Genomic DNA, 27,766 nt, shown 5'->3' on the forward strand with positions numbered 1-27,766 from the left:
ACAGAGCCTGACCCCAACACAGAGCCTGACCCCAACACAGCGCCTGACCCCAACACAGAGCCTGGCCCCAACACAGCGCCTGACCCCAACACACAGCCTGACCCCAACACGGCGCCTGACCCTAACGTGGCGCATGACCCCAACACACAGCCTGACCCCAACACACAGCCTGACCCCAACACAGCGCCTGACCCCAACACAGCGCCTGACCCCAACACAGAGCCTGACCCCAACACAGCGCCTGATCCCAACACACAGCCTGACCCCAACACAGCGCCTGACCCCAACACACAGCCTGACCCCAACACACAGCCTGACCCCAACACACAGCCTGACCCCAACACACAGCCTGGCCCCAACACAGCGTCTGGCCCCAACACAGCGCCTGACCCCAACACACAGCCTGACCCCAACACACAGCCTGACCCCAACACAGCGCCTGACCCCAACACACAGCCTTGCCCCAACACAGCGTCTGGCCGCAACACAGCGCCTGACCCCAACACAGAGCCTGACCCCAACACAGAGCCTGACCCCAACACAGCGCCTGACCCCAACACAGCGCCTGACCCCAACACAGAGCCTGACCCCAACACAGCATCTGACCCCAACACAGCGCCTGACCCCAACACAGCGTCTGGCCCCAACACAGCGCCTGACCGCAACACACAGCCTGACCCCAACACAGCGCCTGACCCCAACACAGAGCCTGGCCCCAACACAGCGCCTGACCCCAACACACAGCCTGACCCCAACACAGCGCCTGACCCTAACGTGGCGCATGACCCCAACACACAGCCTGACCCCAACACACAGCCTGACCCCAACACACAGCCTGACCCCAACACAGCGCCTGACCCCAACACAGAGCCTGACCCCAACACAGCGCCTGACCCCAACACACAGCCTGACCCCAACACAGCGCCTGACCCCAACACACAGCCTGACCCCAACACACAGCCTGACCCCAACACAGCGCCTGACCCCAACACAGAGCCTGACCCCAACACAGCGCCTGGCCCCAACACAGCGCCTGACCCCAACACAGAGCCTGACCCCAACACAGCGCCTGACCCCAACACAGAGCCTGACCCCAACACAGCGCCTGACCCCAACACAGCGCCTGACCCCAACACAGCGCCTGACCCCAACACAGCGCCTGACCCCAACACAGAGCCTGGCCCCAACACAGCGTCTGGCCCCAACACAGCATCTGACCCCAACACACAGCCTGACCCCAACACAGCGCCTGACCCCAACACAGAGCCTGGCCCCAACACAGCGTCTGGCCCCAACACAGCGCCTGACCCCAACACAGAGCCTGGCCCCAACACAGCGCCTGGCCCCAACACAGAGCCTGACCCCAACACACAGCCTGACCCCAACACAGCATCTGACCCCAACACACAGCCTGACCCCAACACAGCGCCTGACCCCAAACAGAGCCTGGCCCCAACACAGCGTCTGGCCCCAACACAGCGCCTGACCCCAACACAGAGCCTGACCCTAACGTGGCGCATGACCCCAACACACAGCCTGACCCCAACACAGCGCCTGACCCCAACACAGCGCCTGACCCCAACACACAGCCTGACCCCAACACAGCGCCTGACCCCAACACAGAGCCTGACCCTAACGTGGCGCATGACCCCAACACACAGCCTGACCCCAACACAGAGCCTGACCCCAACACACAGTCTGACCCCAACACACAGCCTGACCCCAACACAGAGCCTGACCCCAACACAGCGCCTGACCCCAACACAGAGCCTGACCCTAACACACAGCCTGACCCCAACACACAGCCTGACCCCAACACACAGCCTGACCCCAACACACAGCCTGGCCCCAACACAGCGTCTGGCCCCAACACAGCGCCTGACCCCAACACAGCGCCTGACCCCAACACAGCGCCTGACCCCAACACAGAGCCTGACCCCAACACAGCGCCTGACCCTAACGTGGCGCATGACCCCAACACACAGCCTGACCCCAACACACAGCCTGACCCCAACACACAGCCTGACCCCAACACAGCGCCTGACCCCAACACAGAGCCTGACCCCAACACAGAGCCTGACCCCAACACAGCGCCTGACCCCAACACAGAGCCTGGCCCCAACACAGCGCCTGACCCCAACACACAGCCTGACCCCAACACAGCGCCTGACCCTAACGTGGCGCATGACCCCAACACACAGCCTGACCCCAACACACAGCCTGACCCCAACACAGCGCCTGACCCCAACACACAGCCTGACCCCAACACAGCGCCTGACCCCAACACACAGCCTGACCCCAACACAGCGCCTGACCCCAACACAGCGCCTGACCCCAACACAGAGCCTGGCCCCAACACAGCGTCTGGCCCCAACACAGCGCCTGACCCCAACACAGAGCCTGACCCCAACACAGCGCCTGACCCCAACACACAGCCTGACCCCAACACAGCGCCTGACCCCAACACACAGCCTGACCCCAACACACAGCCTGACCCCAACACAGCGCCTGACCCGAACACAGCGCCTGACCCCAACACAGAGCCTGGCCCCAACACAGCGTCTGGCCCCAACACAGCGCCTGACCCCAACACAGCGCCTGACCCCAACACAGCGCCTGACCCCAACACACAGCCTGACCCCAACACAGCGCCTGACCCCAACACAGAGCCTGACCCCAACACAGAGGCTGACCCCAACACAGCGCCTGACCCCAACACAGAGCCTGACCCCAACACAGCGCCTGACCCCAACACAGCGCCTGACCCCAACACAGCGCCTGACCCCAACACACAGCCTGACCCCAACACAGCGCCTGACCCCAACACAGAGCCTGACCCCAACACAGAGCCTGACCCCAACACAGCGCCTGACCCCAACACAGAGCCTGGCCCCAACACAGCGCCTGACCCCAACACAGAGCCTGACCCCAACACAGCGCCTGACCCTAACGTGGCGCATGACCCCAACACACAGCCTGACCCCAACACACAGCCTGACCCCAACACAGCGCCTGACCCCAACACAGCGCCTGACCCCAACACAGAGCCTGACCCCAACACAGCGCCTGACCCCAACACACAGCCTGACCCCAACACAGCGCCTGACCCCAACACACAGCCTGACCCCAACACACAGCCTGACCCCAACACAGCGCCTGACCCCAACACAGCGCCTGACCCCAACACAGAGCCTGGCCCCAACACAGCGTCTGGCCCCAACACAGCGCCTGACCCCAACACAGCGCCTGACCCCAACACAGCGCCTGACCCCAACACAGCGCCTGACCCCAACACACAGCCTGACCCCAACACCGCGCCTGACCCCAACACAGAGCCTGACCCCAACACAGAGCCTGGCCCCAACACAGCGCCTGACCCCAACACAGAGCCTGGCCCCAACACAGCGCCTGACCCCAACACAGAGCCTGACCCCAACACAGCGCCTGACCCTAACGTGGCGCATGACCCCAACACACAGCCTGACCCCAACACACAGCCTGACCCCAACACACAGCCTGACCCCAACACAGCGCCTGACCCCAACACAGCGCCTGACCCCAACACACAGCCTGACCCCAACACAGCGCCTGACCCCAACACAGAGCCTGACCCCAACACAGCGCCTGGCCCCAACACAGCGCCTGACCCCAACACAGAGCCTGGCCACAACACAGCGCCTGACCCCAACACAGAGCCTGACCCCAACACAGCGCCTGACCCTAACGTGGCGCATGACCCCAACACACAGCCTGACCCCAACACACAGCCTGACCCCAACACAGCGCCTGACCCCAACACAGCGCCTGACCCCAACACAGAGCCTGACCCCAACACAGCGCCTGACCCCAACACACAGCCTGACCCCAACACAGCGCCTGACCCCAACACACAGCCTGACCCCAACACACAGCCTGACCCCAACACAGCGCCTGACCCCAACACAGCGCCTGACCCCAACACAGAGCCTGGCCCCAACACAGCGTCTGGCCCCAACACAGCGCCTGACCCCAACACAGAGCCTGACCCCAACACAGCGCCTGACCCCAACACACAGCCTGACCCCAACACAGCGCCTGACCCCAACACACAGCCTGACCCCAACACACAGCCTGACCCCAACACAGCGCCTGACCCCAACACAGCGCCTGACCCCAACACAGAGCCTGGCCCCAACACAGCGTCTGGCCCCAACACAGCGCCTGACCCCAACACAGCGCCTGACCCCAACACAGCGCCTGACCCCAACACACAGCCTGACCCCAACACAGCGCCTGACCCCAACACAGAGCCTGACCCCAACACAGCGCCTGACCCCAACACAGCGCCTGACCCCAACACAGCGCCTGACCCCAACACAGAGCCTGACCCCAACACAGAGCCTGACCCCAACACAGCGCCTGACCCCAACACAGAGCCTGACCCCAACACAGCGCCTGACCCCAACACAGAGCCTGACCCCAACACACAGCCTGACCCCAACACACAGCCTGACCCCAACACAGAGCCTGACCCCAACACAGAGCCTGACTCCAACACAGCGCCTGACCCCAACACAGAGCCTGGCCCCAACACAGCGCCTGACCCCAACACAGAGCCTGACCCCAACACAGCGCCTGACCCTAACGTGGTGCATGACCCCAACACACAGCCTGACCCCAACACACAGCCTGACCCCAACACAGCGCCTGACCCCAACACAGCGCCTGACCCCAACACAGAGCCTGACCCCAACACAGCGCCTGACCCCAACACACAGCCTGACCCCAACACAGCGCCTGACCCCAACACAGCGCCTGACCTCAACACACAGCCTGACCCCAACACAGCGCCTGACCCCAACACAGAGCCTGACCCCCACACAGAGCCTGGCCCCAACACAGCGCCTGACCCCAACACAGCGCCTGACCCCAACACAGCGCCTGACCCCAACACAGAGCCTGACCCCAACACAGCGCCTGACCCTAACGTGGCGCATGACCCCAACACACAGCCTGACCCCAACACACAGCCTGACCCCAACACAGCGCCTGACCCCAACACAGCGCCTGACCCCAACACAGAGCCTGGCCCCAACACAGCGTCTGGCCCCAACACAGCGCCTGACCCCAACACAGAGCCTGACCCCAACACAGCGTCTGACCCCAACACACAGCCTGACCCCAACACAGCGCCTGACCCCAACACACAGCCTGACCCCAACACAGCGCCTGACCCCAACACAGAGCCTGACCCCAACACAGAGCCTGGCCCCAACACAGCGCCTGACCCCAACACAGAGCCTGACCCCAACACAGCGCCTGACCCTAACGTGGCGCATGACCCCAACACACAGCCTGACCCCAACACACAGCCTGACCCCAACACACAGCCTGACCCCAACACAGCGCCTGACCCCAACACAGCGCCTGACCCCAACACACAGCCTGACCCCAACACAGCGCCTGACCCCAACACAGAGCCTGACCCCAACACAGAGCCTGGCCCCAACACAGCGCCTGACCCCAACACAGAGCCTGGCCCCAACACAGCGCCTGACCCCAACACAGAGCCTGACCCCAACACAGCGCCTGACCCTAACGTGGCGCATGACCCCAACACACAGCCTGACCCCAACACACAGCCTGACCCCAACACAGCGCCTGACCCCAACACAGCGCCTGACCCCAACACAGAGCCTGGCCCCAACACAGCGTCTGGCCCCAACACAGCGCCTGACCCCAACACAGAGCCTGACCCCAACACAGCGTCTGACCCCAACACACAGCCTGACCCCAACACAGCGCCTGACCCCAACACACAGCCTGACCCCAACACAGCGCCTGACCCCAAAACAGAGCCTGGCCCCAACACAGCGCCTGACCCCAACACAGAGCCTGGCCCCAACACAGCGCCTGACCCCAACACACAGCCTGACCCCAACACACAGCCTGACCCCAACACAGCGCCTGACCCCAACACACAGCCTGACCCCAACACAGCGCCTGACCCCAACACACAGCCTGACCCCAACACACAGCCTGACCCCAACACACAGCCTGACCCCAACACAGCGCCTGACCCCAACACAGAGCCTGACCCCAACACAGTGCTTGACCCCAACACGGAGCATGAACCCAACACAGCACATGACCCCATCGTGGTGCCTGACCCCTACACAGCGCCTGACACTAACGTATCCAAGTTCTTACACTCTGCTGGGCGCTGCTCGCCTCATCCTTCTGGCAATCCTAGGAGCTGAGTCCTGCTACCGACACGTTTTACAGAGGCAGAAACTGAAGCACAGAGCGGTAAGCCAGTTGCTGGGCATGGGGCTAGAGAGAGGCCGGGACATTGCCCACGTCCTCAGGGGTCCAGGTCCTCTGGTCCATGAGTCAGCAGGTGAGCACATAGCTTGCAGAAGTCTGGGGCAGGGCGCCTGGAAAACTGGACACAGTTGAGGGTGATGTGTGTTTGGGCTGAAAGTGGAAAAGCATCATAGACGTTGGCCAGCAGAGAAGAGGGGGAACAAAAGAACCTTCCAGGCCAGGCACAGTGGCTCACACCTGTAATCCCAGCACTTTGGGAAGCCGAGGCGGGCGAATCACCTGAGGTCAGGAGTTAGAAACCAGCTTGGCCAATGTGGTAAAACCCCATCTCTACTAAAAAATACAAAAACTAGCCAGGCGTGGTGGCATATGCCTGCAATCCCAGCTACTCGGGAGGCTGAGGCAGGCGAATTGCTTGAACCTGGGAGGCAGAGGTTACACTGAACCAAGATCACGCCACTGCTCTCCAGCCTGGGTGATAGAGCAAGACTCCATCTCAAAAAAAAAAAAAAAAAAAAAAAAAAAAGAAAAGAAAAGAAAAAAAGAAAAGAGCCTTCCAGAAGGAAGGCAGAGCGGGAGCCGAGGGTCAGTGGTGTCGGGTGTGCGGCACGAGGAGGAAAATTCATGGTGCTGAGGGGAGGGCTGTGCCGAGCAGGAAGAGCCGGGCAGCTGGGGAGAGAAGGTGTGGAATAGGGCCTGGGTCACACTGTGAAGGATGCTTCTTGCCTTGGCCAAACATGCATTTGCGCAAGCACTTCAGGGTATCTCGCTCCTGTCCCGGAAGGAGGAAGGTGCTGCCTGCCAGGTGTCGGGGAGTGTTCAGATCCAGCCTTGGCCCTGAGAAGCCTGGAGGGGCTTCAGCATGCTCTCTGAGCTCCCTGACTCAGTCTGGCCCTCACTGCTCTGCAATCCTGCACCAGTGGGGTCTGGGACTCACAAAACCAGCCTGGCACGCTCCCACTCTGAACACTTCTGTAGTCCCCCCAGCACCCCAGCAGCGAAGCCCAGACTCCCTATGGTGGCAGTTGAGGGTCTGAACCCCACCTGTGCCCATGGGCAGACTACATGCCCACAACACGTGCATGGCCCAGTGAGGGAGTGTCGGGTGTGTGGAAGGCTGGTCCCCCATGTCACCACTGTGCACTCTTCAGGAGCGGGGACAGGTCTGAGAGCTGGGTATTCCCAGCACCCAGCACTGGGCTGACACAGAGGTGTGCCCCATGGATAGCTGTCAGCTGTTGAGAGGGTGGAATCTGGAAACCATTTCCCCATCCTTGATGGGAAACTGAGGCCCAGGGAGGGCAGTGGCTTGGCCTCAGGACTCCCAGCTGGGGTGTGGCAGGGCCTCCCAGAGACCAGGCCCCACTGCTGCTGCTGCTGCTGCTAAAGACCCAGGCCCAGGCCCCAGGCTACTTCATTCATTCACTTACTCATTTGCTCATTCATTCATTCACTCATTGCTTACTGATTCACTCATTGCTTACTGATTCACTCATTCTTCCACTCCCTCACTCACTCATTCCCTCACTTCCTCATTCATTCATTCACTCCCTCACTCATTCCCTCACTTCCTCATTCATTCATTCACTCCCTCACTCATTCACCTACTCAGTCACTCATGCATTCACTCACTCCCATCCATTCACTCATTCACTCATTCACTCATTCCCTCATTCACTCACTTACTCATTCCCTCACTTCCTCATTCATTCATTCACTCCCTCATTCACCTACTCAGTCACTCAAGCATTCACTCACTCCCATCTATTCACTCATTCACTCACTCATTCTCACTCACTCACTCATTTACTCACTCACTCACTCCCTCCCTCATTCCTTCACTCATTCACTCCCTCACTCATTCACTCACTTAGTCACTCATGCATTCACTCACTCTCCCATCCATTCACTTATTCACTCATTCACTCACTCATTCCCTCACTTCCTCATTCATTAATTCACTCCCTCACTCATTCACCCAGTCACTCATGCATTCACTCACTCTCTCCCATTCACTCATTCCTCATTCCTTCACTCACTCACTCACTCATTCCCTCATTCCTTCATTCATTCATTCCCTCACTCATTCATTCCCTCACTCATTCATTCCCTCATTCACTCTCTCATTTACTCACTCACTCTCTCACTCATTCATTCATTCAGTCACTCATTCATGCACTCCCTCATTCACTCACTCAGATTCATTCAGTCTACTGCGGATGGATACCTCCCATGTGCCAGGCCTCATCCAGGTACTGGAGCTCAGGGCAGGAGAGCCCTGGACAGCTGGGGAACATATGTGTGTGAGAGACAGGCACGGATGCATCCTTACACAGGGTACCTACAGCCGTGGTGAGTCCTGCAGGGTGAGGTTGGGAGCCTCACCCGGAGTGGGGGCCTTGGCATGTGGCTCACAGTTACCCAGAGGCTGCTGAGCAGACATAAAGATGATGGGGCCTTGCCTGAGACTCAACTGTGATGGCTGACAACTTCTGGGGGGCCTGGGGAGCCCAAGAAAGGGCTGGGGAGCAGGTGTGGGGGCTGCAGCTGTCCCCTCCAGCCTGGCAGCCAAGTGATGATTTCCCTGGCTCCTTTAATTCTTCCCGCAGCCTAGAGGGTCACACACCGTGTCACTCCAGAGAGCCTGGCACCACCAGGCAGAGCTCATGAGTCACAGACAGGGGGTCAGTCCTTAAATACCCTCCCAGGAGTACCCCAGGAACAGATGAGAACACAGGCCAAGGCACTGGGGGCTGCCTGCCTGAGGCCACACGCAGTCTGCAGAGCCCGGGTCCCGAAGACACCAAGGGCCTTGCCCACATCCATCCCGGGACCCTCCTTTCTGGAGAAACCCCAACCAGACACAGGAAAATGCACAGCCCCACGCGTCCCAGGGGCCCCATTCTTCAGATTGTTGGAGGGTAAGCGGGAGAGCAAACGTTATTTATTTAACTAATTTCAAGGATGGAGAATTTCCAGATGTCTCCCCAGCTCCCACCCCTCCCACCAGCCCCAGGCACCTTCCTCATGAACCTCTCTGGGAGGGAGGGGCGGCTCCTGGGGACCCTGGGTGTGGAGGAATGTCTGGCTGGGGGGCTGCCATTGGATTTCGGGAACACTGGAGCGATTTTCCAGGCCAACGATGGCTGGAGACAGCACAGACCCTGTCTTCTGAGAAGCTGCTTCCCTCCAGGGCCAATGTGGAGAGTAGAATATGGGGGCTCCGGAGGACTCTGCACAGAGCCAAGCCCACCCCACGTGACTCCATGAACAAATGCATGGCAGCCCCAGCATCTACCCAGTGCCAGGTGCATCCTGCACCTGGTGCTGGGTCACGGAAGCCCTGTCAGGCAGGAAGTGTCATCCCCATCTCACAGGCAGGGAGACCAAAGGCACAATGTCACATGGTCACTTGCCCAAGTTCACCCATAGGTAGGAAGAAAAGCAAGGGTTTGTTTCCTGGTCAGTCTGTACGTTCCATCCTGGGCTATTGTGAAGGTGCTGGGAGGGAGGGGAGAGAAAGGAAGGAAGAAAGGGAGGGAAGAAGGAAGGAAGAAGGGAAGGAAGAGAGAAGGAAGAAAGGGAAGAAAGGGAGGAAGGGAGGGAGGGAGAGAAAAGAGGAAGGGAGGGAGAGAGGAAAAAGAGAGGAAGGGAGGGAGGGAGGGGAGAGAAAGGAAAGGAAGGAGGGAGGGAAGAGGAAGTAAGGAAGGGAGGGAGGAAGAACGGAGGGGAGAGAAAGGAAAGGAGGGAGAGAGGGGAGAGGAAGTAAGGAAGGGAGGGAGGACGAAGGGAGGGGAGAGGAAGGCAGGGAGAGAAAGGAAGGGAGAGAAAGGAAGGGAGGAAGAAAGGCAGGGATGGAGGAAGTCGGGAAGGCAGGCAAGAAAGAAGGAAGAAAGGAAGGAAGGGAGAGAGGGAGAGAGGGAGAGAGGAAGAGAGGGAGGGAGGGAGGGAGGGAGGGATAGAGGAAGGAAGCAAAGGAGGGAGGAAGAGAGGGAAAGGAGAAGAAGGAAGGGAGGGAGAGGAGAGAAAGGGAGGGAGGGGAGAGAAAGGGAGGGAGGGGAGAGAAAGGGAGGGAGGGGAGAGAAAGGGTGGGAGGGGAGAGAAAGGGAGGGAGGGGAGAGAAAGGGAGGAAGGGAGGGAGGGAGATGGAAAGGAAAGGAGATGGAAAAGAAAGGAGACATGGAAGGAGGAAGGAAGGGAGAGAGGGAGGGAAGGAGAGCAGGGAGGGGAGAAGAGAAGGAATGAAGGAGGGAGGGAGTGAAGAGGAAGGAAGGGAGGAAGACAGGCAAAACCCTTCCTTGGACTACAGGAACCTAGAGTCCAGCATTCCTCTCTGTGCCTGGCTGGCGCAGGGCTCTGAGCACGCCTTGGCCACACTGAGTGACGCGGGAGATGCCCCTTGCCCTGCGCCGCAGTTCCACCTCCAGGCGCCACACCCGGGCTGCTCTCCCCGCTTGCTTGCACGCCACAGGGCCCTGAGCAGCAGGACAGTGGGGGACACAAAACACAATTGTGCCTCAGAAAGAAAGTAGCCACACTGCTGGTTCTTCCCACAGTGGACTCTCACCTACCTACAGGGATGCGTTTTCTGGACATAACAGAGTGAAGAAGAGCAAGCCTCCGCCGGCCCCCAGCGTGAGCCGCTCACACACATTTGAGGCCGGTGACACAGTGGTATATGTGGCAAAACCAAGCAGGCATGGACGGGAAGCATCAGCCCGCGCGTGGAGGTCACGTCTACGGGGCGGAGGAAGGGGAGAAAAGCCTCTACTGTGTCTGCAGTGCTTCACTTCTCTCAACAACCCGAGATGCACGTGCAGAATGCTCCCATCTCTGGGACATCCTGGGATGCACAGGCTCCGTTCCATCCTGGGTCACAGTTTGTTTCATAATTCCAGTTTCAAAATGCCAGGCTCCATCTTCCAAGAACAGGAGCCTCCTCAGGGTCCTGCCCCGAGCCTGTCCCCGCGGTTGCTGAGCCTGGAGGACCCCCGTGCTCTGGCAGCCAAGTTTTGAGGTCCACAGTCCCAATGTGTGGATGGATGGACTCATTTGTGAGTTGCGTATCTATCTCTCCCTGCAAAACAGAACTCTTTCCAGAATGGGAGTAAAATCCAAATAGAAATCATGGATCTACGATGATCCATGTGCACATACTGGCTTCATTGGACATGTAAATTCAGGTCAACCCTGGCTCTGAACTTCCCTAAGCCTCAGTGTTCCCATCTGTAAAATGGACACTATATTGAGGGTTTACCAGGTGCAAGGGACTTAGCCAGATGTTCTAACTTTTAACTCTTGTCAGGTACTAGTAGGATCCTTTCTTTACACACAAGGCAAGGCCTGGAGGCAGAAGTCAGCTCACTCAGGCAGGGGATGCCCAGGATGACACGCTCCACTCTCCGTCGCCCGGGCCTAAGCACCCTTCCCCTCAGCAACCCAGTAACCTCCTTGCAGAGAGTTACAAGGAGGATGCAACCACTTTCACAGCCTCAGAAGGAACCAACCCTGCCCATACCTTGATCTAGGACTTCTAGCCCCCCCGAACTAAGCACACAGGGTCCTTTTGGGACCCACTTCTATAAGAAAAGTACTTGTCAGTAAAGGTGACACGGCTTCTCCGAGCTCCTCTGTGCCGGGACAGCCAGCCCCGGATGTATCTCAGCTCAGTGGGGTGAGAAGGTGAGCCAGGCTCAGAGACAGCCCGGCTGAAGGTGAGGGAAACCTTAGTCCTGCAGCAGGCTGCCATGACCTGACAGGGATACCTGGCACAGCTGGCACTAACGCTAGGGTGCACCCCTTATAGGCCAGGAACAGGGGCTCGAAGGAGGCATGGTCCTGTGCTCAAGCCCCAACTCCAGGGCTGGATCCCAGCCATCATCACCTCAACAAGGCTGCTCAGGGTCATGCTGGGGCCAGAGGAGCAGGCTCAGTCCCTCCCGAGGGCTCAGGAAAGGCCAGCAGCAGGGGCGGCCCCTCAGCAGTGTCCCAGGCATCTGAGCTGATTGAAACAATCCTACTCAGATGCCAATCCCCAGCAGGTACCCCAATACTCACAAATAGTGATGACCCTATGGGTAGAATTGTGTCCCCTAAATTCATATATTGAAGCCCTAATCCCCAGTGAAGCCACCTGCGGCCCCTGATGCTTCGGAGGCCGCTGTGAGGAGCCATGGTTGGGGGGGCAGGGGCGGTGCTGAAAGCCGCCCACAGTTCCTGGGGTGGGCGGGGCATGGGGCCGAGTGCTTGTGTCCCTCCGACTCACTGTGCGACATCAGAGGCTTACTGATGCTCAGCTCTGCTGGGAAATAAAGTTCTTTTCTTCCCTCCCCTCCCCTTCCCACCTCCTTCCTTTATCACCATCCCTCCAACCCCCAGTCTGACCTCTCTCATTGGCTTTAAGCTCAACCAAAAGGGAAGGGAAAACGGAAGACAGGGAGGAAGGAAGGAGGGGGGAAGAAATGAAAGGAAAGGAATGAAAGAAGGAGAGATGGGAGGAAAAAAGAAAGAAAAGAAAAAGGAAAGAAAGCAGCTTCAAGGCATTTGGCTCTGGCCTGAGGAACTGTGCACATGTGAGGGGTGGGTCTGGGTAGGTGGGCACCTGTCCCCCATCCCTCTACTCTCAGGGCCACTGGAGATGCTGCCTGTGGCCCCGGGGATGACAGCTCCAACCAGGAAAAGCAGCTGGCCGTCCCTGGGCCCCTCTGGAGTCCTGCACTTCCTGACGTATCCAGCCCCCAGCAACCCAGGAGGGTTGGGTCTGCCACAACCATGACAAAAGGGCAGCCTGGCAGGTGAGTGACTGGCAGGGCCACAATATCCTGAGCAGTGCAGCTTAGGGAAGCGTTTAGGCCCTTGCCGCCTCCTCTGGCCTCCCTGCAGCCCCCATCCTGGCCTCCATCCCACTCTGCTCTGCCTTCAGTGCCCAGCTCCTGAACAGAAGCCGATGAGTCCAGCCCTGGTGCTTCCCCTCGGTCCCGCTCCAACCACAGGACCTGCTGCTGCGCCCCAGGCCTTCTTCCACTCATGGAGGGCAGCTGTGACTCAAAATCACCCAAATTCCTCCCTGGCAGGAGGCCTCATGCTCTTCCAACGATGCCCTCCCACATCTTAGGCTGTGAATCCAGCAGCCCCTCCAGACCCGGCTCTCCCCCATCAACCTTGGCTCCTCTCCCCCCGCTCTCCCCCTGGATGTCCCCAGCCTCAGCACCTCAAACACCAGCCAGAGCCTGTGATTTCTGTACTTTCTCCTTGGGTCTGGTCCTTACTGCCAAGTCCCAAGTATCTGTTGAAGGGCACCTCTGCAGGCATGTCCCACAAACTCTCGCCCTCGCCATGTTGGCACTGAGGTCCCCACCTGCCTCCCGCAACCCAGTCCTGACCTCTAGGAGAAGAGACAGCCAGCCCATCTCACAAGTCTAGGCCTCCCCCGACTCCTCCCTCTCACTGCCCACAGCAATGGCCCAGTCCTGTATCCCTCCCCACCCTCCCTCTGCTCCCCGCCCTGGATCAGGCCACCTGGGTGTTGCAACCACAGCCCAACAGGTCTGCCTGCCTGGGTCCCCTCCTCCGGTTCACTGTCTGAACGTTTGGTGTGTCCCTGACTCTTCTCTTTCTCGCACATGCCACATTCGAACCATCAGCAAATCCTGTTGACTGGCTCTAACTTCAAGCAGGTGCTGAATCTGCAGCCTGTCGCCTACCGTCGCCACCCGAGGCCCCGTGGCTTCTCCTCCAGATCACCACAGTCGCCTCCGACTCCTCCTCAGCATGCTCCCTGCTTCCACCCTGGCCCCAGATCCTGGTGGCCGCCGCTAAGGGATACCTGGCACAGCTGGCACTAATGCTACGGTGCACCCCTTCTATGCCAGGAACAGGGGCTCGAAAGAGGCGTGGCCCCTGCACTTAAGCCCAACATGGTGCTTTTAGAAGCATCATGGGATCATGTCAGCTCTCTGCTCAAAACCCTGCTCTGGCTCCCCACTGCCCTCGGAGGAAGAGCCAGACCCACTCACAGGATCGCTGTGACCGCGGCGCCTTCTGCTCCCGCCCCCATCACTCCGCTCAAGTCTCCTGGCCCCTGTTCTTTCTGCACCCGCCTGCCACAGGACCTTTGCATAGGCTGGCCTCGCTGCTTGGTGCACAGACACTGACCTGTCTCTCTCACAGCTCCTCCAAGTTTACACTCAGATGTTTTGTTGAGTCACAGAGGCCTTCCCTGAACACACACGCTCCTGTTTCCAGTCCACTTACAACCTATACAATGTCTCCACCCCACTCACCACTTTCCTCCGTATTGTAACACTTATGATATGTGTTGTTTAATTTCTGCTTCCTCCGCTAGAATAGAAGTTCCAAGAGTGCTGGGTTTCTGTCTGTTTTGTTAACTTAAATATTCCCAGCACCTAGAATAGCACTCAGCACATAGAAGGCTCTTGGTAAATAATTGCTGAATACGTGTATGAAAATAAAGACCAATAAACATGGTGCAAGTGTACAAGTGTTTGCTTTGAGGGTCTGCTTAGTCCCGTCTTCTAACAGTGAAAGAGGGATTCTGCACATTTCACCAGCCCTCAGCCTTCACCTGTGGGGATGAGACAGCCCCTTTACCTGTGGGGGAGGCACTCCCAGCTTGCTCAAGGAGCTTCTGGGGGCAGGTGGACGTGTGGGGCCCGTTGTGTTAAGATGGGCCGGCAGCCACAGTCAGGCCAGGGAGGTGGAGGCTGACATGCCCGCACTGGGGAGGACCCCTGTGGGAACCCACCTGCGGGCCTTCCTGAGTCACAGACTCGGAAGCGAGGAAGCCAGGCTGCCCAAGGTGCTGGCGCATGGGAGATGCTTGGCCAGTCCAGCATTCTGTACTTGTCCCTCTAACACCAAGGTGCTGAGACTCTGGAAAGAAGGTTTCTGGCTCTGGAGGTGTGACCTCAAGGCCCCAAAGTCCTGAGTCTCAACACCTAAGTTTCTGTGGTCTCTGGTCCTTATGTCACAGACCCTGGGTCTCTGCACCTTATGACAAGGCTAAGCTTTATGACGGAGCTTCTAAGTGCCTGGAGTTGGGGCCACTGTGGCTGGAAGTTTCAGTGCCTCTCAAGGTTTCAGGTTGTAGGGACTACGGAACTGGGGTTCTGGCTCCCAAAACTCCCTGCATCTCAGGCCTGTGTGGTCTCAGGGAGTTGAGGTTCCAATGGTGGCCACGTGCTCAGAAGGACTTTAGAGGCAGCAGCTAGAGATTGGTGAGTCCTAGGTGCTCCACAAACTCTCAGGTGCCTGCCCTAACCCCAGACGCTCTGCACCACGGGGGGCCTCCCTGCTCCAGACTTCTCAGGGCCAAGGCTGGATCTGAACCACAGTCGAGTTTAACATCAAGGTCACCAGTGCCCAGAACCCATCAGTTGTGGGTTGAATTGTGCCCCCTTCCTCCCAAAAAAAGGTACATTCAAGTCCTAACCCTGCTACCTGTGATCTGACCTAGTTTGGAGCTAGGGTTTTTGCAGATGTAATTAGTTGAGATGAGGTCATATTCAATTCGGGTGGCCCCTAAATCCAATGACTGGTATTCTCATAGGAAGAAGGAAATCTGGACAGAGACACAGAGAAGAAAGCCACAATGGAGGCAGAGGCTATAGCAATGCAGCTGCAAACCCGGCGGGGATCGCTGGACCCCGCCAGAACCTGGGAGGAGGCAGGAAGGAGCCACCCCGCAGCCTTCGGAGGGAGCAAGGCCCTGCCGACACCCTGATTTCAGACGTCAGACTCCCAGAACTGCGAAAGGAGCTCCCGTTGTTTTCAGCCACCCCATCTACGTACATTGTTTTGTCGGCCTGAGGAACCTCCATACTGTTCAGAGGAGTTCCAGGGCGCCTGCTAAAGGCCATGTGCTGGGGCTGGGCTGCAGGTGCTGCTCTCTGCTTTGTTGATATCATGAAACAGGGCCGAAAACACGGCCTCAGAGTTGACCTCTGCAGTGGGGCTATCCCAGGTAGGGGTATCAGGTCAGCGGGGAGGAGAGGCCCCAGGAGGAGTGAGGGGGTCCTCGTCCTCCTCACCACAGCACTCACCTGTGAAAGGGCCAGAACCCCCAGCAGCCCCTGACTCTCTCAAGCACCACTTTTCCCTCCCTCCAGGAGTCACTGGGTCCCTGCTTGAGAGGAGGGGACCTGAAGGAGGAGGTGGATGGCAAGCTGGGCTCGGGGAGGGAGTACAGGGTGATTTGGGCTGGGGGAGGAAGTGGAGGATGATTTGGGTTTGGGGGAGGGGTGGATGGTTATCTGGGCTGGGGGAGGGGATAGAGGGTGATCTGGGCTGGGGGAGGAGGTAGATGGTGACCTGGGCTGGGGGAGGAGGTGAAGGGTGACCTGGGCTGGGGGAGGAAGTAGAGGGTGATCTGGGCTGGGGGAGGAGGTAGAGGGTGATCTGGGCTGGGGGAGGAAGTAGAGGGTGATCTGGGCTGGCTGGGGGAGGAAGTAGAGGGTGATCTGGGCTGGGGGAGGGGGTGGATGGTGACCTGGGCTGGGGGAGGGGGTGGATGGTGATCTGGGCTGGGGTAGGAGGTGGAGGGTGATCTTGGCTGGGGGAGGGGGTAGAGGGTGATCTGGGCTGGGGGAGGGGGTAGAGGGTGACCTGGGCTGGGGGAGGGGGTAGAGGGTGATCTGGGCTGGGGGAGGGGGTGGAGGGTAATCTGGGCTGGGGGAGGAGGTAGAGGGTGACCTGGGCTGGGGGAGGGGGTGGAGGGTGATCTTGGCTGGGGGAGGGGGTGGATGGTGACCTGGGCTGGGGGAGGGGGTGGATGGTGATCTGGGCTGGGGGAGGGGGTAGAGGGTGATCTGGGCTGGGGGAGGGGGTGGAGGGTAATCTGGGCTGGGGGAGGAGGTAGAGGGTGACCTGGGCTGGGGGAGGGGGTGGAGGGTGATCTTGGCTGGGGGAGGGGGTAGAGGGTGATCTGGGCTGGGGCAGGGGGTGGAGGGTGACCTGGGCTGGGGGAGGGGGTGGAGGGTGATCTGGGCTGGGGGAGGGGGTGGAGGGTGACCTGGGCTGGGGGAGGGGGTGGAGGGTGATCTGGGCTGGGGGAGGGGGTGGAGGGTGACCTGGGCTGGGGGAGGGGGTGGAGGGTGATCTTGGCTGGGGGAGAAGGTGGAGGGTGACCTGGGCTGGGGGAGGGGGTGGAGGGTGACCTGGGCTGGGGGAGGGGGTGGAGGGTGATCTGGGCTGGGGGAGGGGGTGGAGGGTGATCTGGGCTGGGGGAGGGGGTGGAGGGTGATCTGGGCTGGGGGAGGGGGTGGAGGGTGACCTGGGCTGGGGGAGGGGGTGGATGGTGACCTGGGCTGGGGGAGGGGGTGGAGGGTGATCTGGGCTGGGGGAGAAGGTGGAGGGTGATCTTGGCTGGGGGAGGGGGTGGATGGTGATCTGGGCTGGGGGAGGGGGTGGATGGTGACCTGGGCTGGGGGAGGGGGTGGATGGTGACCTGGGCTGGGGGAGGGGGTGGATGGTGACCTGGGCTGGGGGAGGGGGTGGAGGGTGACCTGGGCTGGGGGAGGGGGTGGATGGTGACCTGGGCTGGGGGAGGGGGTGGAGGGTGACCTGGGCTGGGGGAGGGGGTGGATGGTGACCTGGGCTGGGGGAGGGGGTGGATGGTGACCTGGGCTGGGGGAGGGGGTGGATGGTGACCTGGGCTGGGGGAGGGGGTGGATGGTGACCTGGGCTGGGGGAGGGGGTGGATGGTGACCTGGGCTGGGGGAGGAGGTGGAGGGTGATCTGGGCTGGGGGAGGAGGTGGAGGGTGATCTGGGCTGGGGGAGGGGGTGGATGGTGATCTGGGGGAGGTGAAGGGTGATCTGGGCTGGGCAGCTCACAGGTTCTACCCTTCCCTGGCTTCTCAAATCTCTGACGGGGAAGGGGCTGTGGCAAGGGCACTTCCCTCTCGTGCCAGCCTGCACCTCCCCTGCACCCTGCCTGGACCTCGGCGCCCACACTCGGCTCAGGTATGAGTCAGGGCCTCCCACTCTGCCTCCAGCCACCCTCACCCAGCTCATCAGGCTGCCCCCACTTGCTGCCCGGCTCTGCCAGGCAGGAGCAGGCTTCTGCGTGCAGCGCCTTTCCCACAACTGGTGCTCACCTGGGAGCAGCCCCGACCCTGGCCTCAGGCTGCCCCTCACCTGGGGTGTGACTCTTTCCAGCTTTCACAAAGGTGGTATTTGGGAAATGTCACCTCCACCTTCCCAGAAGCAGCCAACGACTCCTTCCAGCCTCACTCTTCACCTGCCCTCCGACCCTCCCCTCCACCTATGCCCACCCCCTGCCACATCCCTGCTACTCAATTAGCAGCTCGCGCCCACACTGGGGCCTTTGCCCTTGCTGAGTCCCCCTCCTGGGGTGCTTTCCCCTGGGTACCCACTTTATCCCCATGCTGAGCTCACACCTGCTTCCCAGGGACCGATAGCGCCACCTCTCCCCAAATCTCCACCTTCCCCCACGGTCTCACCCCACGGAGCTCCCTTCTGCCTGCCACTTGAGTGGTCACTTCATGTTCACTCGTTCATGGTCTGTCTCCCCACCCCAAAGAGCCACTCCTCATCTATCTTCATCCCCATTGAGCCCCTAGTACCCAGCAGCTCCCACCCCGCAACTCACAGCGGGGCTTGGACAATGTTCGTGAAATGAGTGACCCATGATTCCCACCTTCGAGGCCCCATGTGGCTGGGCAATGAAGCTGGGCCCCAGAGAGGGACAGGAGGGTCACCCAGGAGACTTGGGAAGGGCAGAGGGGAGGAGAGGAAGCATGGGAGTTGGCAGGGAGCAAGTGGCAGCAGCTGGTGACCTGGCAGAGGGGATGGGGGGCAGGAAAGATGGCACTATCTGGGTCCCAAGTTCCACAGCAGACTGGGCAAGCCCCACTGGGCTTCAGGAGAAGGAGGCAACTCCATTACCCTGCACCTCCTCATTCAGAGAGAGGAACAGTAGCACATGGCACTGTGTACACAGGGTAACCCTTCCCTTCTGCACGGCAGGACCACAAGGGCCAATGGTGAAATGGGGGTGAAAGGGCCAAAGCCTCAGAAATCGGAGGTAAGCGTGTTGTTCCCATTCACGCTCTCCCTTGGTCAGCATCAAAGCCTCCCTTATTCTCTCCGAAAGATGCCTCTCCATGAAGCAAGCCGCAAGCAGGTTCTGTCCCCCCAGAACACTTATTTGGGGAGAGAGCCCCCTTCTTTGTTCCCTCCTTCCTGGCCCCAGGCTCCAGGTCAGGGTCTTACCCACAAGGCGGTCTCCTCCCACCCTCCCTAACTCCACTGCAGCAAGGCTCGTCTTCACTTGGGGAGAAAACGCGAATACCTTGCATGTAACTTTTTGAAAAAATGGGGTTTACAAAAAAAAAAAATACAGCCAATGGTAGCATTTGTTAAAGCGTGGGTGGAGGATGAATGTCTGTGATACCATTCCCTGCATTTTCTGAAGGGGTGAAATCAGAGCCACATGCAGCAACCAGCACCAGCAACACGGGTGGGTGACAGCAGCTGGTGTGGCCACTTCGGAGAAGTCATGGGGAACCTGCTCAGCACACACCCACCTGCCCGCACAGGTGCACACCCTACAGAAACATTCTGCACACCATCCGATGTCACCAAGTTGTTTGGAGCAGCCATGTTTGAATAACCCCAAACTGGAAACCACCCCACACCAGCTCAGGGTGGATGAACAGAGTGTGGGAAAGCCACACAATGAAGCACTGCCCAGCAAGGTGAAGGAACAGCCTACAGTCATGGGAACAACATGCCTGGATCTCATAACATCAAGCGAAAGAGGCAGGCACAGAGGACATCCATTCCCTCCTGTTCAACTCCACCAATACGAGGTTCAAGAACAGACAAAATTAATCTGTGGAAGAAAAGTGTTTGCTCTCATTGACAAGTAACTGGGAAGAAGCACGCGGGACCATTCTGCCCCTTGACTGGGGTGTGCGTTCTGCAGGTGTGTGAAGATGTGTGCGTTTAGCTGTATGTGAAATTTATCTCAACAGAATAAAGAGAAATGTGTAGCAAGAAAGAGCTCTAGTTAGCAGGGTTTGCATTTCACAGTGGTGTTTCTAAAATGGCTTGGTTATATTCTAGGGTTCAGTAAGGGGTAAATAGGTTAAAGATCATGGGAGCCAAGCCTCTCACTCTTGGGCAGGGGAGTTACACTGCCCTGAGTGTTGGAAGTAACAGTGTGAACTCGTAGTCTTGTGAAGATGGATGGATGAATATGTTACATATACACGTGTGTGTGTGCATGTGTGTGTGTATATATATTGTTTCTATGTCTGCGAATGTTTCTGCATTTCTCCCTGTGCACACCGTCCCTCCCTCCTTCCTCTTTCACCCCATGTCAGGAAGAGGTAAGGTTTTCACTCAGAGGGCCTAAAAGGCATGACAGCACAGGAGCAATGAGCACATTTCATATCCAGATATTGGTTTCTAAACACCATGATCCCTGGAGAACAGGCTGATTCCAGGGCTGGTTCAAAGAATGCAAAAGATGAGCCTGGAATATGTCTTGTGCCGGAAAGTACGGAAGTGCCAAAGAATGATGCCTGAGGGGACTCCCATAGATCACATCTGGGATAATTTTGGCACCAAAAGCAATGAATGATATGAAAAAAGTATGTGCAAATATATACATGTGTAGGAACAGTTGGGTAGGTGGGTAGGTAGGTGGACAGGTGAGAGGAAAGGAGGGAGGGGTGGTGAGAACGTCGAAGCAAGTGGGACAGGTGTGTTGGGTTATAGTCTACTAAATAAACTTTAAAAAAAATAAGAAAGCAAAAAATGATTCTGAGTCTTTTAAAAAAGAAAAAAGGAAAGAGGAAGGAAGGAAAAAGAGAGGCAGGGAGGGAGGAGAAGGGAACAGAAGGAAGGAGAGAGGAAGGGGAGATAAAGCTTTTTTTATTCACAAAAGAATACAAACTAATTAACACAGAAGGAAGACAGGGCTAGAAAATGATGGGCAGGTGTTCAAATAAATGCACAAACATTTCATGAGGAATAAGATCGTTACATATTTTCAAGATACCTTTCTAAATGTCGCTTATTAATTACAAGCAGGAAATAACTTTACAGTGAAGGAAACTGGTATATCTTCTCCAGGTGATCAAAGATCATGCATGTTGATAAATCAACAAAGCCTCCCTATGCAATGCATGACCTGGGTCTGGTCATGAGGAAAGCCCAGCCAGACCTGCAGCGAGGGACATTCTACAAAATTACCAGCTGGTTCCCCAGTGCTACAAAAGAAAACACAAAGCTGCCATCAGCTCTCGATGGAAGGCCACTGAGGCACCATGACCAGGGTGCCTGGACTGGGGCTAGACCTGGGAAATCAATGCCACATGGGGCAGCACTAGGGCTGCTGGTAAAGCTGAACCAGGCTGTGGATTAAATTCTAGTATTGTATCCACACTACAGTTCTTTATTTTCATAAATGCACCCTGGTTATGAGAGAATGTCCTGGTCCTTAGGAAATAGGCACCAAAGTAACTGGGGTAAAGAGATACAATGTCTCCACCTACGCTCAAAGGTTATAAAAACAAATATGTGCAAATACATACATGTGTGGACCGACAGGTAGGTGGCTAGGTAGGTGGACAGACAGGTGAGAGGAAAGGAGGGAGGAGCAGTGAGAACCTCGAAGCAAGTGGGGCAGGTGCGTCTGGGCAAAGGTACTTGGGAGTGCCTTGCACCGTTCTTGCAGCCATCTTTAAGTAATCCAGCATCATCCCCCCAACCCCATATTAAAAAAAATGTGTTTGGTTTTGTCCCCACTTTCTGGCACAGAGCTCCAACCCTTGGAATTTGCTGAGTGACAGAAGTGTATTTTGTTATTCATAACGACCCCCTCTGACCACACCTGAGTTTATGCTAATGAGGTGACCTAGGGTGGGGTCCCTAGATGGCCTCTGATGGGGCTGGTCACCAGAAAGACCAAGCCACTCGAGGACTGGACTGTCTAGCCCCACCCCCTGGCCTCTGGGAAGGAGTGGGGGCTGCTGGAGATTAAACCCTCGAAAATCTCTTGGACAAAGAAGTTTGATGAGTTTCCTGGTTGGTGAACACATGGGGGCGTGAGGAGGGTGGCACACCCAGAGGGTGTGGGAGTCCTGCACCCCGGCCCCTAGTCCTTGCCTTGTGCATGGCCTCTTGAGTCATATCTTTCATGATAAATAAGAAATGTAAGCAAAGGGCCTCCTGAATTCTGTGAGCCACCCTAGAGAACTATCAAACCCGAGGAGGGGGTTGCAGGACCCCAATTTATAGCCACTTCATCAGAAGTACAGGTGCCAACCTTGGACCTGTGATTATAGCTTCTAAAGCGGGGGCTGAACCCTTAACCTGTGGGGCCTGTGCTAACTCCGGGTAGTTGGTGTCAGAACTGAAAGGAATTACAGGGCACCCAGTTGGCGTCTGTAAGAATCGGTCGTTGGTGTTGGAAAACACCCCACTCCCCGAAACAAAACAGACATGGAGCAATCGGAATTCCTCAAATGCTGCTGAGGGGAGTGGGAACGGGCACAACCACTTCGGAAATCAATCCAGCAGTATCTGCTCAGCACACACGCACTACGCATGCCCAATCCGTGCCGCTCCCCGGGAATACCCAACAGAGAAGGGAAGACACGTGTGCATCCAAGACATACACAGAAGTGTTCGGGGCAGCATTACTCCTACTAGCTCCCAAGTGGAACTGGCCCAAAGGCCAATCAAGGATAGAGTAGACAAATCCGCCATAGTGGTGCACTGACCTAATTAATACACACCCAGGACCCAGCGGGGCATTCCACCTGCCCAGTGGAATTCTACCCAGAAACAAGAATGTCGGCTCTACAGATAAACACGGCAGCGTGGGGCAATCTTGTAAAGACAAGGCTGAGCCAAGAAGCCCTTCATTATCGGGGTGTTGTGCTAGGCTCAAGGGATGTCAGGATGAGGAGGACATTCTGGCCTCCTGGATGGCACCCCCTCAGTGCAAGAGACCAAGGCAGCGCAGTGGGGGCTGGGTCTGGAGGGACTCGCAGGAAGTCTGGCATGCAGCTGTGTTCACGCCAAGGGGCAGGGCCTTCTGTTTGCTTCAGCCTGGTGCCCAAAGTCCTGGTGGGATGTGAGTGGGTGCCCTGGAAATGTCAGGCGATGGACTGAATGAATGGCAGGCCCACCATAAGCCTGTAGAAATGCATCAACACGCGCTTGGCTGAGTCAAGTCTAGATAAGGACACCCACGTACGTCTCCAGCCCCACCTGGGGTATGACCTGGAGGTGCTGGCCAGCTGCCATCCTGCAGCTAAGCACACCCAGACTCACCTGTTCCCTAAGACCGTCCCCTCCACCAGTCCCCAGCAACCAGAGTCCTTGGAAGTCACTGCAAGAACTCAGTAAATCCTATTTTCCGTCTTCTCTTCCCGACCCCTGCACCCAGCAGGAGGGTTGGCAGGAAGCACCCTGCACTACCGCATTCCTCATGAGTGGCTGCTGCAATTTCAGGCCGGGCTGCCTGACCCACATAACTGGGAAGTGTGTTCCTACGGAGCACCCAAGCCCAGGAAGCTGAGCTGAGGACACCCACATGGGGGGCTAGGGGAGCCCCTGCCATCAAACCTCTGGCCTGCCCACTCCTTGACTGTGTGGCAATTAGGCCGGAGGTGAGGCTGACTCCAGAATTCTCCATTTAATGAACAGGATCTGACACAAAGCGCCTGTGCGTGCCCACCCAGCTGACTCTCTCGCCTAAGAACTATTTTAAAAACTAAAGAAGAAGAAAAAGATAAGATAACAGATGACACAGAAATGCAACAAACACCTTTTGTGTGTGTGTGCCTTCAACAAACATTTAATCCACACCTACCACGGACCTGCCCACACTCAACCTTTGATTGACATTTCTAGAATGAAAACACCGGCTGGGCTCAGGACCTGGCAGAACCCCGGCTGGGCACATGGCCCTGAGGCCACATTAGAAAACAGTGGCATCCAGGGGGTGGCCAGTCATTGGCATCACTCAATCTTCAGCAAATATAAAGCAGAGGATCCTTTTCTGTACCTCCCAGAATGGGGGCAGAGACTCCTCAGGGGGCCTCACATTCCAAGAGAGGACCCAGGCCACACAAACAAGTCAGGAGAGGACAGTGAGCCACAGAGAAGGGAACCCCAGGAACTACTGCAGCAGGGGGAGGCGGGGACGCAGCCCAGCCAGGAGGATTTCCTAGGAGCTGAGCTTCATTCACTTATCAACTAGGCTCAGAAAACTGGTAAGAGTTTGTCTTATCCAAGGGAAAAGAGGGGAGGGATAGTGTTCCGGGCACTGCAAGAGCAAAGGCCAAGAGGCCAGGAACCCCCGGGCACAGGGTGTGTGTCAGGCTGTGGGAGTGGCCAGGAGGTGGGGCCGCCCTTCTGTACCTCCTCTGGGGCCAGGCAGGAGAGCCGGGTTTATAGCAGCAGCCACTGCTGCGTGCTCTGGAGCCGGAGAGTCCCTGGGCAGCATGCTGTGTGCCCTGCTCCTCCTTCCCAGCCTCCTGGGGGCCACCAGGGCCAGCCCCACCTCAGGCCCCCAGGAGTGTGCAAAGGGCTCCATGGTGTGGTGCCAGGATCTGCAGGCAGCTGCCAGGTGCGGGGCCGTGGGGTACTGCCAAGGGGCCGTATGGAACAAACTCCCCGTGAAGTCTCTGCCCTGTGACGTATGCCAGGACATAGCAGCTGCCGCTGGCAACCGGCTGAACCCTGACGCCACGGAGTCTGACATCCTGGCTTTGGTGATGAAGACCTGTGAGTGGCTCCCCAGCCAGGAGTCTTCAGCCGGATGCAAGTGGATGGTGGATGCCCACAGTTCAGCCATCCTGAGCATGCTCCACGGGGACCCGGACAGCGCCCCGGCACAGGTGTGCACAGCGCTCAGCCTCTGTGAGCCGCTGCAGAGGCACCTGGCCACCCTGGGGCCACTTTCCAAAGGGGACACCTCTGAGGCTGTGGCTCCATTCATGGCCAATGGACCCCTTAGGTTCCACCCTCCCCAGGTGCCTGAAGGAGCTCTGTGCCGACACTGTGTGCGGCAGGTCTACCGACTCCAGGAGGCTGTCCGGTCCAACTTGACCTTGGCAGACTTGAACATCCAGGAGCAGTGTGAGTCCTTGGGGCCTGGCCTGGCTGTCCTCTGCAAGAACTACCTCCGTCAGTTTTTCGTCCCTGCTGAGCAAGCACTGAGCCTTCTCCCCGCGCAGGAGCTCTGCGGGAAGGGGGGATTCTGTGAGGAGCTAGGGGCACCTGCCCACTTGACTCAAGTAGTGGCCATGGACGGGGTCCCCTCCCTGGAGCTGGGGTTGCCAAGGAAACAGAGCGAGATGCAGATGAAGGCCGGCGTGACCTGTGAGGTGTGCATGAGCGTGGTGCAGAAGCTGGACCACTGGCTCATGTCCAACAGCTCTGAGCTCATGATCACCCACGCCCTGGAGCGCGTGTGCTCGGTAATGCCCGCCTCTATCAGGAAGGAGTGCATCATCTTGGTGGACACCTACAGCCCCTCCTTGGTGCAGCTTGTGGCCAAAATCACCCCAGAGAAGGTGTGCAGGTTCATCCGTCTGTGTGGCAACCGGAGGCGGTCCCGAGCGCTCCCTGACGCCTATGCCGTCGTGCCGTCCCCAGAGTGGGACGCGGAGAACCAGGGCAGTTTCTGCAATGGGTGCAAGAGGCTGCTCACGGTGTCCTCCCACAACCTGGAGAGCAAGAGCACCAAGCGAGACATCCTGATGGCCTTCAAGGGTGCCTGCAGCATCCTGCCGCTACCCTACATGATCCAGTGCAAGCACTTCGTCACCCAGTATGAGCCTGTGCTCATCGAGAGTCTCAAGGACATGGTGGACCCTGTGGCTGTGTGCAAGAAGGTGGGGGCCTGCCACGGCCCCAGGACCCCACTGCTGGGCACTGACCAGTGTGCCCTGGGCCCAAGCTTCTGGTGCAGGAGCCAGGAGGCCGCCAAGCTGTGCAACACTGTGCAACACTGCCAGAAGCACGTATGGAAAGAGACGCCCCTCCACACCGGGGAACACGCATGACCGTGGCCGCCAGAGACCCAGAGCCTGCTAGCCAGGCCCCAGGAGGTTCCTGTACCCGACAGGAGCCCCATGAGGTGGGTGCTTTCCCATCCCCATCTCACAAATGAAAAACTGAGGCTCTGAGGAGGAAGGCTGGGAAGGAGCAGAGCCAAAGTTCAAAGCCAGGTATTCCTGACCCCGAAGGCCTCTCTCTTTAACAACTGTGCTGCCTCGAAAGCATCTTTACTGGACCAGAGCAAACTCACGTGCCCTGTCCCCGACCCAGCCAAGGCTGCCCCTTCATCTCCAAGGCTATGATGTTGCCGGTGGTTCCATGAGAGCCTGCCCACGGCCTCGGGTGCCCCTTTACCTTCTGCTGGATGGACATCCGGCTGTGAGCCAGGCTGGGGTCGTGGCCGGGGTGGGCAGAGGCAGAGGCAGAGGCAGAGGCAGATGGAGGCGTGGAGGGCCTGTCTCTAGTGGGGTCGTTACCTCTTGTCAACAGCTGGGGGTGGCTCAGGCCAGAGCTTCTCAACCTGGAGTCCCTGGGGATGGCTGCCAAAGGTGTGTGTGAGAGACACGTATCCCTGGACTTTTCTTGGGGGAGGTCTGGGACTTTGGCCACATTCTCCAAGGGCTGCTGGGCTTCGGAGCAGTCCCTCCCATGTCTCGGCCACCACAGGGCCCCTCTCTCTCCTTGTGCCCCAGACCCTCTGCTGCCTTGGTAATGAGCAGAAGGGAAGTCTTGGGGTGTGCTCAAAATCAGGAGAGCAAAACATGCCAGGCAAAAGCCCCCGGGAAAAGCCGGAGGAGTCTGGGGTGACCACCGGGGTGTGGAGCAGCAAGGGCAAAGACAGTGATCACGGCTCTCCAGCTGTCTGAACCTCAGTTTTCTAATCTGTAGAATGGGGATGATCATACCTGCCTCACAAGAATGTTGAGACAATTCACAGAAATGTTCTGGAGCCCCTTCCCCCTGTGACCGGCATTCATGAGTCTGCTGGGACCAGAAAACCCATCTCAGGGGGTCAGCGGGGCACCCAGGAGAATCTGGCTGTGCACGTGCTGTATAAACCACAAGCGTTCTCCAAATGCTGTGTGCCGCGTTTTTATTCGCAGGGAAGGCGCAGGTCCCAGAGCTGCTACAACAGCCCCCATCTTGCCCTGGTGCCTCTACCTTGCCCCAGTGCCCCCTCTGGCAGAAAGCCTCTGGGGGCTTCCAGGTGGGTTCAAGTGCTCCTGTGGTTTCTGCTCCTGCTGCGTGGCTCCAGGGGAGTCCCTGGGCATGAGCCTGCCGTGTCCTTGCAGCTGGCCCAGCACCCACACGCAGCAGGTGCTCACACATCTGGGAGCCACACACATGAGTCCCGGGGGTGGAAGCTGGCATTTCACCTGAGGCCCATGGATTAAT

The 27,766-nt window shown here is 58.2% G+C and overlaps 2 protein-coding genes across 3 annotated transcripts in view; one reads left to right on the forward strand and one right to left on the reverse strand.

The window, feature by feature from the left end:
- The window catches only part of SORCS2 (sortilin related VPS10 domain containing receptor 2), a 569,237-nt gene that overhangs the window by 299,694 nt on the left and 241,777 nt on the right, over positions 1–27,766 (reverse strand). The window lies entirely within an intron of this gene.
- PSAPL1 (prosaposin like 1) lies at positions 24,742–27,447 on the forward strand. Its single transcript, XM_015137957.3, has one exon. The coding sequence runs from the start codon at positions 24,811–24,813 to the stop codon at positions 26,374–26,376; it is 1,566 nt and encodes a 521-aa protein (XP_014993443.3). The 5' UTR covers positions 24,742–24,810; the 3' UTR covers positions 26,377–27,447.

The sequence above is a fragment of the Macaca mulatta genome, chromosome 5, assembly GCF_049350105.2.
Source record: "Macaca mulatta isolate MMU2019108-1 chromosome 5, T2T-MMU8v2.0, whole genome shotgun sequence".
NCBI classification, from domain to species: domain Eukaryota; kingdom Metazoa; phylum Chordata; class Mammalia; order Primates; family Cercopithecidae; genus Macaca; species Macaca mulatta.

Bases quoted from the DNA above. Each gene is read 5' to 3' on its own strand.
- PSAPL1 (XM_015137957.3), top strand. From the start codon at position 24,811: ATGCTGTGTGCCCTGCTCCTCCTTCCCAGCCTCCTGGGGGCCACCAGG.